Here is a 17,585-nt window from a genome sequence, read left to right on the forward strand (position 1 = left end):
GAGAGGGGAGGGCAGGCCGCCGCCGGGGCGGGGCCGGATGTTCGGGACGGACGGACGGACGGACGAGGGCCTCGAGCTGTGGCCCGCGGGGGCCAGGTGCGCCCGGCGTCCCGGGCAGGGCCCGGCGGCGCACCAGCTTTCCCCCTTCCCTCGTCCCTGGTTTAATGGACATTAAAAATGGAACAATGAGTGTGCCGGGAGAAGGGAGCCGGCGACACACGCCACGGCTGGTCGTCTGAGCTCATTCTGCTGTAAAATGTAGAAACAAGAAAGGGCAGACGCGCCACGTCCCCCAGGACGCTCGGGGTTCTTTTAATATAGCGGTGCCACCACACTCGCTGCCGCCGCGGCGGCATTACATCGCCGTGTCACTCAAATGTTTGCTCCGAGTCCACACGCTCCGCGTCGGCCGGCGCGCGGGGAGCCGGTGGGGCCGCGGGCCCCCCCAGGCCCGGCCGCCCCGCCCCGAGGCCCTCGTGGGCCAGCAGCCGCTCCTTCACCGCGCACCCGCCGCCGGAGTAGTTGCCCGGGGCTCCGCTGCTGCAGATCACTCTGTGGCACGGGATGAGGATGGGGACCTGAAACACAGGCGGCGGCACTGTCATCCCTCGAGGACCGCGCGGAGGCCCCAGAACCACCCAGGGCCGCCAGGCGGGCGGGCGGGCGGCTCCAGAGTGTGTGTGTGGGGGTGATCGCCCTCCCTGCCCGGTGCCCACAGGACCGCCTCCGTCTCTGCGGGGTGCTGGGTGGCTGGAGGCGGGACCTAGGTCTTGATGTCACTGCCTGTGTGGGGACCTCTGCCAGGAACCCCCTTCACGCCAAGACTTGGGGGGAGCAAACCTAATCTCCTCCAACTGGTCATCCACGCACCAGGCTCTCACTCAACAGAGACGGAGTGGGATGGAGCAAGGAGGACGGGACTTACGGAGGCCATGTCCGGCCCTCGAGGACGACGGGACTTACAGAGAACATGTCCGGCTCTCGAGGACGACGGGACTTATAGAGGCAGCACCCTCCATCTGTCCCACCAGGAGCCCCCGCCGCCAGCCCACCCCAGAGCAGTTCTGTGGGTGTGCGGTGTGTGTATGTGGGGGGGGGGGTCCCGTCCATCCCAGCAAGCCTCCAGGCTTCCGTCTGGCTCTCATCCTAGAGTTCACTGAATGCTGAAGATCTTCCACCAGCAGGCTGATTTATTTAAGAGGCCGGTTCCCAGGGACTGGCTACACGCAGCTGGCTGTCCGAGGGGTGGGGCCCGGGGCTGGGCCACCTCTCCAAACTCAGCTGCAGCAGAAAACGACGTCACACCTCTCCTCATTCCAGAAAGTTCCCCACTGCTGGCATGTCTGCTAACTGATGACCCCAAATCGAGGCCCGCAGCACTGCCTCCCGAGGCCCCTGCTGCCGGCCGACAGGTTCGTGCCGACCGGTGGCTGGCTCCCGACGCCGAGCTCTGGAGTCCGGCACGAGGTGCACAGGCCTCCGCCGCCCCAGGCCTCCCCCGCGGGCCTCCGCCGCCCCAGGCCTCCCCCGCGGGCCTCCGCCGCCCCAGGCCTCCCCCGCGGGCCTCCGCCGCCCCAGGCCTCCCCCGCGGGCCTCCGCCGCCAGCAGGCCTCCCCCGCGGGACTCCGCCGCCAGCAGGTGGGGAAGCCTGCCTCCTGCGGGGGGGGGGGGGGGGCCCTTCTTCCCGCAGTGGCTGTGAATGGCCGTCCCTCGGACGGCTACGGCCCCTCTGCCCCTCTGCGTTCGGGCGCAGCGACGGGCAGCTCACGAGGCAGCTGAGATTCGCAACCTCTGCTTCCGTGTGAGTTTGGTGGCGGGTTCCCGGCCACTAGAACAGTGAACTCTACGGAAACTCAGGGGACGCCTCCGGAGGCCGCACCCCACCCCCCCGAGCACCCCTTTCTGTAAAGCCTGCGCGACTCTGGCCCACAGCCTAGAAGCCCAGACGCTCACGGCCGCCGGCGTCCTCGGGCCGTGAAATCAGAGTCACGCAGCCCACGGGTCCATCACCGACGCGGGTCCTTTCTCAAACGCTCTAAAACCCCCAAACCCATAGATCGGTCTCCAGCAAAAATAACACCGAGGAGCCTTTCAGTCAATAACGGAATCCCTCTGATTCTGGAACCGGCCGTCTATTTTTTTCCAACTTTGCCTTTGTTCTTCTGGGTAGAGCCCACGAGGGAAAAAGCTTGTTTTCATTCGCAGCCTCATCAATACCTAAATCCTGGCGAACAAGTGACACCGAGAAGCTGTAATCAATAGCTCCCTGTGCGTTTTTTTCTTCTGGTCAAATGGTTCAGCTCCACTGACAACCCTGACACTCAGAACATGATGCTAAATCTTTATCAACAGCCATCTGGGTGTCTGGCAGAACAAGGCTCCGGGGCTCCCCGTGCTAGTGGCGATCTGTGAATCAACTAAGTCCTCGGGAAGGTGGGGGTTCAGGGAAAGGGGGGAAATCTCCGTGCACCTATCGATTGCTTATGCACGGCATTTAGCAAATTCTGTTCCAGGAAGGAGAGGAAAGGGTAGTGTGTGTGTGTGTGTGTGTACGTGCATGTGTGCATGTGCATGTGTCTATATGTGCATGGTGTGTGTGTGCATACGTGTGTGTGTGTGCAAGGGGCCAATGAGGAGCCTTTGATTGAACTTGGCGGGTAGTCTCTTCTGGAGACTGCCTGACTTCGGGATGGGTCCACGGAGCTCCAAACTCAGGAGATGTCAAGATCTAGGCTGGAGATGACTCCCACTCGCGGAACCCGCCTCCTCCTCTGCCAGGGCCACAACGCTGGCGTGGGGCGAACCGCGCAGGGTGATGGCGTCACAGTCCCCTGAGGGCTGAGCGCTGCACAGCTGTCCTCCTGGCCCGAGCGTGGAGCTGTTTCCCGTGAGCCCGTCTCGGTGCGGCCCGCCGGGCGGCGGGGCTGTTGGGGGGCCTCCGGCCGGGTCCCGCCCGGGGCTTCTCCTCGCCGCCTGACGGACGCGGTCAGCCCAGCCGCCGTGCCACGCGCAGAGGCGACGCAGGCCACGGCGCGAGGACCGGGCGGCTCCATGGAGGTCAGCACAGGGGTCAGGGCCACGAGGGGCCCCGGAGGGGCTGCTCCCCCCGCTTCCCGGGCCTGAGAGGCGGCTGCAGAGCCTGCCTCCCGCGCGGTGCTCACGCCGGGGCGTCTGAGGGGCGTCAGCACGGGGAGGGGGGGCTCCGAGCGGTCCTCGGGGCGGAGGGGGTGTCGCGTTCTGCGAGGCCGACTGTGTAAACTCCAGCAGCGGACTGCAACGCGACAGAGACATCCACGGAGGGAACAGGCGCGCCTGCCGGGCCTGTCCCGGGGAGCACGGCCTGTCCCGGGGGAACACGGCCTGTCCGGGGGAGCACGGCCTGTCCCGGGGAGCACGGCCTGTCCCGGGGGAACACGGCCTGTCCCGGGGAGCACGGCCTGTCCCGGGGGAACACGGCCTGTCCGGGGGAGCACGGCCTGTCCCGGGGAGCACGGCCTGTCCCGGGGAGCACGGCCTGTCCCGGGGAGCACGGCCTGTCCGGGGGAGCACGGCCTGTCCCTGGGGAGCACGGCCTGTCCCTGGGGAGCACGTCCTGTCCCGGGGGAGCATGGCCTGTCCCGGGGAGCACGGCCTGTCCGGGGGAGCACGGCCTGTCCGGGGAGCACGGCCTGTCCCGGGGAGCACGGCCTGTCCCGGGGAAGCACGGCCTGTCCCGGGGGAGCACAGCCTGTCCCGGGGGAGCACGGCCTGTCCGGGGAGCACGGCCTGTCCCGGGGAGCACGGCCTGTCCGGGGGAGCAAGTCCTGTCCCTGAGGAGCACGGCCTGTCCCGGGGAGCACGGCCTGTCCTAGGAGCACGGCCTGTCCCGGGGGAGCAGGGCCTGTGCCTTTCCCAGGGCCCTGGAGACGTGGTAGACGTGGTAGTTGGCAGCTCTGGCAGCGGCTGCGCAGGAGGGGCCGCTGAGGAGCTGGGGAGGAGCTGCCCGCTGCGGCTCAGTACCGAGACGTCTGCAGCCGCCTGTGCTGTTGGGTGCTCACGTGTGAGACGGGGCGCAGGCCCCGGGGATGGGCTGCCCCGCCCCACGCCTGTGCTCCCCCCGTGCCCGTCCTCCCCCCCCGCGCCCCGCCCCCCCGCCTGTCCTCCCCCCCCGCCCCCTGCTCCACGCCTGTCCTCCCCCCCACCCCCCGCTCCACGCCTGTCCTCCCCCCCACCCCCCGCTCCACGCCTGTCCTCCCCCCCCCCCCGCCCCCCGCTCCACGCCTGTCCTCCCCCCCGCCCCCCGCTCCACGCCTGTCCTCCCCCCCCGCCCCCCGCTCCACGCCTGTCCTCCCCCCCGCCCCCCGCTCCACGCCTGTCCTCCCCCCCCGCCCCCCGCTCCACGCCTGTCCTCCCCCCCGTCCCCCGCTCCACGCCTGTCCTCCCCCCCCGCCCCCCGCTCCACGCCTGTCCTCCCCCCCACCCCCCGCTCCACGCCTGTCCTCCCCCCCGCCCCCCGCTCCACGCCTGTCCTCTGCCGCGCTCAGGACCGGGTGCCCGCGTCACCCAGCACCCGGGGCGGGAAAGCAGGACCGCGCGTGACCAGTCCACTCGGTCCTCCAGGCTCGCCCTCCTTCCTGCGCACGGCCGTGGGCGGCGTGCCCATGGAGTGGGGTGCGATGGTCTCAGTGCAGACTTGCGCCCCCCCCCCCCGGCCCGCACAGGCCGCCCCCCACACCCGTGTGATGAAGCGACGCAGGACTCACCGGGTTGCTCCTCATCGCGGCCCCCACGGCGCGGGCGGCTCTGGGGTTGCCCGCCAGGGCTGCTAACTGTTGGTAAGAAACCGTTTCTCCGAACTTCACAAGCTCCAGAAGCTTCCCCAGCGCCCGTCTGGTGAAGGACTCTGTGAGGAAGAGCGCAGGAGGACGCTGTCTGACCGACGGCGCCAAACAGCGGCCGCTGCGGAGCGGGAGACGCCACGGCACCGTGGAAGGTGCTAGACGCCATGAAAGCCCGGCCTCCCGCCGCTCCCTGTGGCCGGCTGGGGGACGGGGATGGAGGCCAGCCCCCAGGCCCGCCACCCCCTCCCTCCCTCCCAGCTCCACGCGGGGCCACGTGGGCCGCCCCCCCATAGGGTCGGGCTGGCGTCCAGCCGCCCCTCCGTGGGGGCCCAGCTCCCGGGAAACCTCCAGGGCTGGAGCGGGCTTCTGCCTCGCGACGGGACACGCGGGGCGCGGACCCGCACAGCGGAGCCCTCGGGTGCAGCGCCGCGCGCGGGGCACCACGGCGGGCGGGCGGGGCGGGGCGGGGCGGGGACCCCGCATGGCCACTTCCTGTCCGCAGCGACTCCCACCGCGACCCGGCTGCTCTGGGTCCCGCTGCAGCCATGACGGGGCGGGGGGGGGGGCGGGGGAGGGTGTCGGGACCACTGCCCTCTGCCCTTGGGTTCTAGAATCGTCTCCGGGGCAGGGAGTGTGCCGAGCTGACTCGACCCCTGCTGTCCTACGGGGGAGAGCACCCTGCGGGGGCCACGGACGCAGCCAGGTCCTCGCCCGCCCGGTGCCCCCCGACTCGGGGAGGAGTCTGCGGACGGTGGCGAGGGAAGGCCCGGCGCCCCCCCCCAGCGTCTGGGGGTGCACTCATCATCACGCCCCGTGCCAGGCCGGCCACGCGCGCTCCGTGTTCACAGGAAACACCCTTACACGCACGCTAAATAATAAAACTCACTTCTTCACGGACGGGAACGATAATCACTTCAGTGGGGGAAGGAAAAAAAATCTGTTTAGTCTTTATTATAACATTAAGCAAATTAAACATCAGCATAATCCAGGTGATACCAGAAAAGGGTCATCAAAGAAATTAACTTTGTTGTTCATTAATTTACATGGATTAGTAGAGGGCAAAAAGATGGCAAATGTGCTCTAGTTTTTTATGATATAATTTCAAACTGTACACCGTCGGTGGCAGGCGGGTGACTTTGGGGTTAATCAGACTGATTTGTCCTTTTAATTGCTTTCTATTCAAAGAAAATTCATTAGATAATGTTCTCTTCAAAATTCATGAATCAATTTAACTGAAGAAACCGCATTAACGGCCCGGGTTCATTAGCGCGGGCCGCGCGAGCCCAGGGCAGGGAGGGGCTCCGTAGGCAAACAGACTCTGTTTACCATCTTGTCTTCCGGAAGGGGCCGGCCCGGGTGCTAATCAGGACTGCTCCGGGGTGGAGTTCACCCCAGCACGAGGCACGGAGGAGGGAGGAGGGAGAGGCGGTGGCCCTGGGGAGTCCCGTGGAGGAGGAGGTTCACCTGGGGAGAGACGCCGCCCCGGTCCTGGAGGCTGGAGAAGCGGAGCCCCGCCCCGCCGTCCCAGCTGGGCAGAGTTCGTGGCTTCCCTTCCGTGCGCTGCCCCAGCCGGAGGAGGCGGCCAAAGCCGCTTTGGGGGGCGTCGCGGGGCTTCTCGGAACCAAGCAACGGGATCTCCTGACTGGGGTGACGGCTCCGGGAAACGCTGGCCCGCTCGGGCCGGGCCCCGCGTGCGGCTCTGATGCATGGCCGCCCCCGCACCGCTGTCCTCCAGGCGGAGACGCGTTAGGAAGCGGGACGCCACCGAGGCGCCCACCCCGTGGGTTTGCCATGGGGTCCGCGTCCTAACTGGCACGCGCCACGCCCTGTGCTGGGTGGTGTCACACCCGTGGTTCTACTAATGTATCTGAAAACCCGTTGTGCCCTTAGGGAGCAAAAAATGCACGAGTCAGTGTGAGCAGCTCTCAGAGACAGCACCGTCAGCCCCGCGTGTGCACACCCGCCCTGCCGCGGCCGTCGACACGACTTCAAGGGGCTCACCTGTGCTGTGGGGAAACCGGCCCCCCCCCAATTCTCCAGTCCTTGTGCCACAGACGGAGCTCCGTGGGAGAGCACTTGCCTGGCGGGCTCAAGGCCCTGAGTTCGATCCTAAGCAACACACATTTCCAGTTTAATAAAGATTACTTACAATTTAATAAGCATTGCAGAGTAAATGCTGCACACAAAGGTGGAAAACCCAGTTTATTGCAGTTGACGTATCCTCAGTGGCCAGCCCAGAGCTACCCTTGAAATACTGGCCCCCTCCAAAATGGATCTGCCTAGCGAGGGGGCCCCCCCCCACCCAGGGCTGCGGGAAAGAGCCTCCCAGGCCCCACTCGGTGTTTCTTTCGGTCATCTCTTTCCTGTTTTCTTTCCAGACCCAGCCCTCCTCCAGCCTGTTCCTCGGTCTCCCCAAGCCTGGCCGTGCCGGACACAATGGGGTCCCAGTGGGTTCCGTGGGAGGCTGTGTTTGGCTCTGGATTCCCTCCTCAGGCGGTCATGGCTCCAGCAGCTAAGACACACACACCTGCAGCCACCTGCCCAATAACGGGCTCGCTTGTTTGCTCGCCCATCATTAGCCACGAGGCTGGATGCCATGTCTCTGGAACTAAAGCTGAGAAAAATCCTGTGGTCGTGTGAGATACAGACAGAAGATCTGGTCTTTCCTCGCACACAATTCCCGGAGAAGAAAAAGTGCGCCATGCAAGAACCTTACAAAACAGCCACCCCCAACCCCACCCCCGATTTGGCAAAGGGGGGCATACGACTCCAGACCCCAACTGCAAACAGGACACAGCAAAAGAAGTCCAGAGCACAAAACCTGGCAAAGCCGCACGAGGAAGAGGGAGGGGTGGGAGAGAGCTGCATTGGAAAGGCAGCCCGGAGGAAGCAGGGATTGACCCGAAAGACGTTTCCAGATGACAAGAAGAGCCAGGGAAAGATGCTGTCCATGGCTCCAGTCTTCAGAGAGAGACACAGAGGCTCGTGACGGAGGAGGAGCGGGGAACACGGAGCACAGGCCGAGGGAAAGACGGCCAGGGGGAGGGGAGAGCCCCGTGAGGGAGAGAAGAGACAGAACGATGGAGTGTTTTACATTAACAGCTGCGCCGTGTGGAAATGGACCGAGCACGCCGACGAGGAGATGGGTAACAATGACCGCGTGCTGCCTACCAAGAAAGCCACTTCAAACAATAGACATAGATGGGTTAAAAGACAATTCTAAAGCAAAGACAGTTAATCCATCACAAAACAGACTTAAGAAAGAGGTAAATTCCCATGATAGCGCACTCTGAAAAGACAATATACCAATCCCAACCATGTATGTGCCCAACAACAAAGCTTCAAAGTACAAGAGGCGGAATCGGACACACTGAAGGGACGGTTAGAGAAATCCACTGTTATGTGTGGGCGCTTCTCTGTCAGTAATCCACAGAATGAGTTGGCATGAAGTCAACAGGGATAAACCAGTGACCGGATCTAACAGGCTGGCTTCAGGCCCCTCGGCCTAAGGCGAGCAGAACACGGTGCAAGTGCGCGCAGGGCCTCTGACGAGGCAGCCACACTGTGATCGGAGCTGCAAAGTGAGGACCCCCCCCCCGCCCCCATGCTGAGGGCCGTGGAGCCGGGCCGGGAATGGTAGAAAAGACCGCAGGCCGTGAGATGTGCTGGCATCCGCAGTCCTACCGGGAGAATCGGGGTTTGAGTCCACACTGGGACTCTTGGCAAGACCCTCTCTCAAAGACGGGGAATTTCCAGACACTCGGGCAGCAAACAAACCACTTCTGAATAAATGCTATGAAAGAGAAGGCCTGAAGGGAAACTTAAAAATACATTAAACAGGGTGGAAAGGAAAGCAGAATTAAAAACCGTGAAAGGCTTTGTGCAACACAGCTAAAGCGGCACTCGGAGGGAAATTTGTAGTGTTAAATAGTTGAATTAGAAGAGAAAGTTTTCGATAATCTAAGATATCATCTTCGGAAAGAAGCAGGCTGGGGTGTGGCTCCAATGATGAAGCAGTTCCTTAGCAGGGGCACAGGTGCAGGTTTAACCTTAGGACCACACCCGAATCAGTAACAAAAATGGAAAACAACCAACCAACCAACCAACCAGAAGAACCAACAAAAATTCCCATAAAAACAAAATGAGAGAGAGAGAGAGAGAGAGAGAGAGAGAGAGAGAGAGAGACAAGACTGTCTAAAAGAAAAAAAATACTAGTGTTAAGGGACATCAATGAAAAGGAAACAAGGAAGAATAGTGAAACTGAGAAATGAATTCCTTGAAACAGTCGGTGAAATTGATGACTCTCTAGCAAATGTGACAGGGTGGCGGAGTTGGACCTAAGAGAGAGCACCTTAGGACTTGCAGGCATTTCAAGGGCAACAAGGTATTTCTATGAATGACCCGATACATAGTTCGTCTTTACCAAAAACTGCAAACTACCAAATTTGGATACATTTGATTTCATTCCCGAATGTCATCACTCACGGTCCAATCCCACATGTAAAAATAAATACAAACAAACAGCACCTCGTTATGCAGCCTTGACCCTAGGTTGTTAAATTTTAAATTATCGGGGCTGGGAATATGGCCTAGTGGCAAGAGTGCTTGTGTGGTATACATGAGGCCCTGGGTTCAATTCCCCAGCACCACATACATAGAAAATGTCCAGAAGTGGCGCTGTGGCTCAAGTGGCAGAGTGCTAGCCTTGAGCAAAAAGAAGCCAGGGACAGTGCTCAGGCCCTGAGTCTAAGGCCCAGGACTGGCCAAAAAAGGAAAAATAAATAAATTTTAAATTATCTTTAGGGAGTTTTACAAAGGAGTTGCCATTCGACAAGGCAGTTTATGAATACAGGGCGTCTTCATCAGCTTGCCCCTTTCCTTCTTCTTCTCTCCCCTCCAACCCGCCTGCCCCTCATCTTTCTTAATTGTATAGCATACGCATTGACTGTTGGGGCTGCACTCCACCCTCTTTTCCTCTTAATTCAGCTATCTCCCTCTCTTAGGTCCCCCACCCTTTTTGAGTACCAGTTTCCTAGTGTTTATTTTGTTGGGCTGTGAGTTAGCTTTTCTAAGGAATTACAACCACTTGAACTCTCCCCTGGATCTATCAGATTTCAGTTCATACATTTATGTAATTTGGATACCATTTCAAAGTGTTTACTTACATATTTATAAGTTAATTCTAGGTTCCCAATGAGAGGAAACATGCATCCTTTGTCTTTCTGGGCCTGACTTACTTCACTTTACATGATTTTTTTTTCAGATCCTTCTATTTGTTTGCAAATGATGCAGCATCATTCTTTCTAATGGCTGAGTAAAATTCCACTGTGCCTATATGTATCACATTTTCTTGATCCATTCGTCACTGAGGGGCATTTGTGCTGATTCCATATTATATATTTTTAAAGCTCATTTCCCAATGGTTCTCATCCTAAGTGCTTATTATATTCTTCTTGGCCAGTACTGGCGCTTGAACTCAGGGCACTGTGTTTGCTTGGCTTGTTCACTTGGCTAGTGCTCTGCTATTTGAGCCATATCCAGCCTTGCTTTTTTTGCCAGCTGTCTTGGTGATGGAGTCTCCAGACGTTTCTGGAGACCGGCCTGACACTGTGACCCTCCAGATCTCTGCCTGTTGAGTATCTACGATTACAGGCATGAGTGACCAGGGCCTGGCTCTCGTGTTCTTGGCTAATTTACATTTATTTAGTTGGCAGCTTTGGGTTTTTCTGACCACCTAACTTTGTTCTGGGTGCTTTATTGTTGTTGTTATGTACAACATTTGAATCTTTTCCCCTTGCTAAAAGGGAAAGGTAAAGGAACCCTAATATTGTACTGCCAGTACCAAGACCACCAAACAACCCACAGGTTAGGACATGGGAGTCTTGGCTGCCAGGAGTTGAGCGATTTTCTACCTTTCTTGCTCTTTCCTCGGATATATGTACAAATAGAAAGGACTTCTACGTCTGCGCTGGGTCACGTGACGGGTAATTATGGAGCTCATGCTCCTTCTTGGTTCTGGGATCACCCGGGAGTGCATAGGCCAAGTCCCCAGTTCACACCGTGGGGCGTCCGAGGAGACGACGCAGACCATCGCGCACACGCAGCTCGGGTCCGAGGGCAGGACAGGATGGAGCACTGTCAGCAGAGCCTGCCCAGCCCAGGCCTCCCCCGAGCCCGACAGTCAGGCCGGCACTCCACAGAAGTGCTGGAGATGAAGAAATGGAAATGCCACAATGAAATGCACAACCGAAATGAAACTGATAATGTGGGTAATCCTACAATAATTAAAGAGGCCGTGTTCATCATTTACAATCTTCTAGAACCAAGATGAAGTCACCAGTGAATTCTATCACATACTTTAGGAAGGAGCATCACATATTCAACATAATCTTTTCTAGAAAACAGAAGAACAGTGAAGATTTTTCCAAGGACTTCCATCAGGCCTACATTACCTCAGCATGAAAATCAGAAAAAGATAGAAATAAAAAAAGGTACAGGTTATGAATTACGTCACTTCTCTTGTGAACACGGACCTAAAAATCTTGGCAGGGTATTGCCAAATCAACCCTTGCAATGTATAAAAGCATAAGACATCAAATCAAACAGGGAGGCTGGGTGTGCTGGGCGAGGTGGACCTGCCTGTAATCCCGGCGCTTGGTTGGGAGGCAGAGGGAGGGGAGAATGGCCTGGCCTAGACGGTGAGTTCCGATTCCCGGGGCTCCATGGCGGGATGCTGCTAGGAAAAGAAATCGGTAAGGTCGTCCTAAGAAGGCAAGGCTGGTTCAGTAGTTGAACCCGAACTGCACTGGAAGCCACAGGACAGAGGGGGGCTGTGGACGGGCGTGGCACAAGCACAGAGCTGACTGGGACCGACCTCCGCAATGGAGCACAGGCCCCGCGAGGCCTGCCCGAGGCCGCGGGGCCTCTCGGTGGAGACCGACGCTTCCATCGCGGGCACGGGCACTCCACACGGTCCGCCTCATAGTGAAATAAGTAAACTGTCCGGATCGTGCTGTCCCGAGCGAAGGTCTTTACAGCTCTTACTTTATTTTTTAAGCCCATCAGTAGCTCTCCCCGTTGCCCCAATCCTTCCTTGGACTCTAGCACTGGGGTTTGAAGCCCGGGCCCTTCCCTTGCCCAAGTTCACTTGGCTGGAACACTGACTACTGCTTCTCCAATCAGAAAACCAGATGCAAAGGAAGAGAATTGAGGTACAGACTCCATACCTTTTACCAAAGTGGTAAAATGGGTCACAGATATAAATCTAAACGACAAAAATCATAAAACTTCCACAAGTTAACAGGCAAAGAGAACCAGCTGACCACCCGTGTTGGAGAAGTATTTTTAGATCCATGATCCATGAAAGAGAGAATTCACTCAGGTGAACATTATTAACGTGGAAGCGCCAACAAAGTCCAAGAGCCCCAAAAGAAAAGCTCTCAAGAGAGAGCAGCGTGCACACCTGACACAGTCCCTGCATCCAAACTACACAAGGAGCTTCGAAAAGCCAGGACTGAGAAACCCAACCGCCCAATGTGAAAAACAAGGGGAGGCAAGTCAGAAACGAGAACGAAGAATACGGAGAGCTATTTAGCTTGTCTTCAGGAAATGGTGCCCTGAAGCAATGATATATGACTGCACACGAGTGGGAAGGGCCGAGTCCCCGACGGACCCCACGGACCCCACAGAGCCCAGGCATAGCCACACACAGCCTCGCCACGCTGCCCGTGTACCCCACGGGTGCGGACACTCCCATCCTCCCAGACGGGGTTTGGAGCGGCCTTATTCACACGGTCAGATGCTGTAAGGACGCGAGCTGGACTTGCTGGACGGGGTAAGCAAGCTGAGATGCACTCACGTAATGAGAAATCATCTACACGGGTTCTAAAGCCGCCTCGGGACTGGAGGAACCTAAAGTGTGTTCTCAGTATGACAGGAGAGAAAAGACACGACTACACAGACAGGAGGATGGGTGCTGCAAGCGGGGGGACCCCAAGGGAGGCTTGTGAAAGTAGCCTGTGAGATCCTATAACAAGGAAAACCCTGCAGTACAGAAACACACAGCACCAACAGTGAACCTAGCAATCTATGCAAAGGAGCGGCTGCACGGACGCAATGCTCAGGAGATCGGCCTCCAGGGAAGACGTTCAGACCGCGAGGAAGAATCTAACTGCGTTCCTAACAGGAGACATCTTCCCGCGGTGGGTGGCTCGGGGACCAGCCTTCCAAATTATCTCTGGAAACAAGGAGTCTGTAAGACGAGGGGCTAAAGGAAGGAACTGTGCCTAAGTATTGTATTCCACCTGAAAAACCTCTTCCATGGGTGTCCGTGGTAAAAATTCTCATATGCTGCCGGTGCATACTAGACTTAAATGATTAATTCATGGCGGAGGGAGAGGCTGGTTTCTCCACGTGAATGAAAGTTCAGAGATGAGCCTGGGAAAGGGGCTAGTATAATCTAGGTGGGAGCAGATTAGAGTTGTAGAAGCCAGCCTGAACTACTATACAGCTTTGTGCCCAAGAGCCAGTGCAAGGAAGGAGTACTGATGATATACACACCACATGGCAAGAGGAATACACACCCACTACAGGAGGACTTGTGATATACGCACACCACAGGCTATCCACTACAGGAGGACTTGTGATATACGCACACCACAGGCTATCCACTACAGGAGGACTTGTGATATACGCACACCACAGGCTATCCACTACAGGAGGACTTGTGATATACGCACACCACAGGCTATCCACTACAGGAGGACTTGTGATATACACACACCCACTACAGGAGGACTTGTGATATACACATACCCACTACAGGAGGACTTGTGATACACACATACCACAGGCTATCCACTACAGGAGGACTTGTGATATACACACACGACAGGCTATCCACTACAGGAGGACTTGTGATATACACACACGACAGGCTATCCACTACAGGAGGACTTGTGATATACGCACACCACAGGCTATCCACTACAGGAGGACTTGTGATATACGCACATGACAGGCTATCCACTACAGGAGGACTTGTGATATACGCACACCACAGGCTATCCACTACAGGAGGACTTGTGATATACACACACGACAGGCTATCCACTACAGGAGGACTTGTGATATACGCACACGACAGGCTATCCACTACAGGAGGACTTGTGATATACGCACATGACAGGCTATCCACTACAGGAGGACTTGTGATACACACATACCCACTACAGGAGGACTTGTGATATACACATACCACAGGCTATCCACTACAGGAGGACTTGTGATATACACATACCCACTACAGGAGGACTTGTGATGCACGCACACGACAGGCTATCCACTACAGGAGGACTTGTGATACACACGTACCACATGTCTAGAGCACACACTGACCCCTCAGCTGAGAGGACTTGGAAAGGTCTTCCCAGCAGCAAGGAGCACACTCAGAGCCGAGACCTCGGTTTCTAATGCCAGAGTATCATGAAAAGAACCAAGGCCTTTCAACACGTGGCCTCCCCCCCCCCACCCCAGGAATTCAACAGGAACCATGAGCCTAAAGCATCCTGCCACTTCAGGAAGTAAATAAATGTTCAAAAAAAGAGAAACAAAATGACAAAAAAAGATCACCAACCACAGTGACCGGAGGATCCCAAAGGGACGGAGAAGTAAACTGGATGAGCTGCCAGTAGCCCAAGTGGGGTCAATTAGAGCAACAAGATGCAGTACTGCATTGCAACCCAACAAAGAAAATACATATTCATGAGGCCCTGCTGATGAAAGCAAATGATCGGTTAGATTGGACGGGTAAATAAATGGAAGTGGACACACCGAAATCCCCATTCCTCCTCTAAGTGTGTGCAAAGCACTAACTTCCGAGAGCGCATAGGACGGGGCTGGGAGCAATGCTACCGCGGAGAAGCCTAGCAACCCTGACTGGACCAGATGATCCACGTCCATATCAACACGCCACGCCACGCTGACAGAACGAGCCCCTCCTAGGATTCAATGACAGTGGTACACTACTTCTTTGTATTCCTCCTCAAAACAATAGCTCTTGATTTAACTGAAAAACATCTGACAAAACCCCAACCGGGGTCATTCCACAGGTAGTTGCCAGGACTCCTCAAAATTCTCCAGTCTGCCCAGAATAAGGAAAATCAGACAAACGGTCACCACCAAGAAGCTAAGGAGACCCAGTGATGGAATGTGATGTCGAGTTCTATGTGGGGATCGCAGAATGAGACAAGGATATGAGGTGAAAACTGAGAGAACAAGAGTGGAGCACAGACTTTAGCTAGCAAGAAGCTTTCCACGTTGCCTCACTGCTGATAACAAACAGGCCATTCTGATGGACGGTGTCAATTATACAACGTCGCCTGTGATGGTTCATCTTCAGTGTTAACTTGACCTGACTCAGGGATCCCCGGGCCTTTGTGAAGCGGCCGATGCATGTGTTTCTCAGGGATGGCTGGCTCTTCCAGAGATGGGAAAATGAAATCACGAGGGCTTTGACCCAATGAACGGATGGAGGTGTGGCTTGATGGGTCCAGGGTGGGATAGCACTGTTGGGAGGGGGTCAGAGGCAGGAAGGCAGTGGAAGGCTAGCTAGGTCGTAGGGTCCCTGGGGCAACTTCTTGCCTGGTCCCTTCATGAATTCCATCTTTCCTCCCTGGCTACCATGATACGAGCTGTAAGACAAAATGAAAATTCCGCTCTGGAGTTGTTTCATTCAGGGACCTTGTCTCAGTGATGGGACAAAAACCAACAAATACATCATCACAATAAATACAAATGGCCTAATTATAAGTGGGTAAATGGATGTGGGCTAGCAGGAAACTTATACTAACTTCTCAACTTTTGTTTATATCTAAAACTTTTAAAAACAGTCCCTTCAAATTATTATAATTGCTATATTAACGCCTTAATGAAGATTTTACAATCATATAAAACTGAGGCTGATGATTACTTAAAAAATTTAACATCCATTCCTAATATAAGTTCTCAGAAAAGTAGGAAGAGGAAATAACTTCCTCAATCTGATAAAGGTATCTACAAAAAACTTACAGATGACATACTTAACTTAAAAACAATGAAGGCTTTTCCCACAAGATTGCGAATTAGGCAAGGATGTCTAGTCTTCCTTCTTTTACTCAATATCTCAATGGAAATCCTGGGCACTGTAAGAAAGCATGAAAATAAATGGCTTAGAATGAACAGTTCCTTGCAAAGGATACATATGCACTGGTAAACAGGTTCATAAAAAGACACACCACATAGCTAGCCACTAGAGAAGTGCAAATTTAAATTATGATGTAGCATGACATACCTACTAGAAGAGCTGAAATAACAAAAAAAAAATCCACAAATGGTGTATACCTACATAGTGGAGCATTATTCAACAATGAAAAGGAATAAACTGCAGATAGGTACAAAAATCTGGGTCAATTTCAGAGGCCTTAAGCTGATTGAAAGCTACCAAGACCAAAGGTTAGTATTCCCTGATTCCACTTAGGTGATATTTATTACCGTCTTTTTTTGGGGAGAGGGGGCCGGTACTGGGCTTAAACTCATGGCCTGAGCTGCTCTCCCTTAGAATTTTTTTGTTCAAAGCAGGTGCTCTACCTCTTGAGCCACAGCTCAATGTCTAGCTTTTTGGTGATTAAAGGGAGACACAACTCATGAACTTTCCTGGTGGGCTGGCCTTTCGGCGGCGGTCTTCAGACCTCAGCCTCCTGAGTGGCTGGGATCGATGAGTGGCATGCCCCACGGCCCACAGGCACCTGGGAATTATTGTCTTCAAGTAGTTGTGCACGAGGGCTTCTGCTCAACATATCCATTTATGAATACGATGCATCCTGTGTCATTCTCCTACCGCGTGTCTCAACTCCCCATCCTCACACCTGGTTCCACTGTCACATATGTATACTGGATATTCTTTTTGCATTGTGATTATAGAGGTGATGTACAGAAGGGTTACTGTTTCATAAGTCAGGCAAAGAGTCCATTTCCTTTTGGACAATGTTACTATTTCCTTTGCTCTCTCCCAGGTTTTCCCTTCTGTCCTTGCCCCAAATTATCCTTTTTGTTTTTTTGTCATTCATGGGGCTTGAACTCAGGGCCTGGGTGCTGTCCCTGAGCTCTTTTGCTTGAGGCTAGCACTCTACCAATTTGAGCCACAGCGCCACTTCCTTTTTTTTTGGTAGTTAGTTGGAGATGAGTCTGAGTCTCAGGGTGACTTTTCAGCCCAGGCTGGCTTTGAACTGAGACCCTCGGATCTCAGCCTTCTGAGTAGCTAGGATTACAGGCGTGAGCCAGCAGCTCCAGGCCCCAATCCAGTGTGTGTGTGTGTGTGTGTGTGTGTGTGTGTGTGTGTGTGTGTGTGTGTGTGTGTGTGTACCAGTCCTAAGGCTTGAACTCAGAGCCTGGTCACTGTCCCTGAGCTTTTGCTCAAGGCTAGCACTCTACCTCTTGAGCCACAGCGCCACTTGCAGCTTTTTCTGTTTATGTGGTGCTGAGGAATTGAACCCAGGGCTTCATGCATGCTAGGCAAGCACTCTACCACTAGGCCACCTTCCCAGCCCCACAAACTATTCTTAAAGCACACATAAGTGTCTCGCTGGAGAGCGGATTGGTGGTAGCCAGGAGTCAGGACGGGCTGGGCAGCCGGACCTTTTACCCGCAGCACAAGGGAGTCTTCGGGTGACACAACTTCTCTGTATGTTGATTTCGGAGGTAGTCCCAACAACAGACATTAACATTCAC

At 55.7% G+C, this 17,585-nt stretch overlaps 1 protein-coding gene across 1 annotated transcript in view; it reads right to left on the minus strand.

Moving 5' to 3' along the window:
• Positions 1–368: 368 nt before the first annotated feature.
• The window catches only part of Mgmt (O-6-methylguanine-DNA methyltransferase), a 194,521-nt gene continuing 177,304 nt past the window's right edge, over positions 369–17,585 (minus strand). Inside the window, exons 4-5 of the mRNA XM_048334725.1 lie at positions 4,743–4,882; positions 369–578 (exon numbers count right to left, since the gene is read on the minus strand). Of these exons, the coding sequence (XP_048190682.1) occupies positions 369–578; positions 4,743–4,882 (350 nt within the window). The remainder of the gene's footprint in view (positions 579–4,742; positions 4,883–17,585) is intronic.

Source organism: Perognathus longimembris, chromosome 2 (genome assembly GCF_023159225.1).
Source record: "Perognathus longimembris pacificus isolate PPM17 chromosome 2, ASM2315922v1, whole genome shotgun sequence".
Classification (NCBI taxonomy): domain Eukaryota; kingdom Metazoa; phylum Chordata; class Mammalia; order Rodentia; family Heteromyidae; genus Perognathus; species Perognathus longimembris.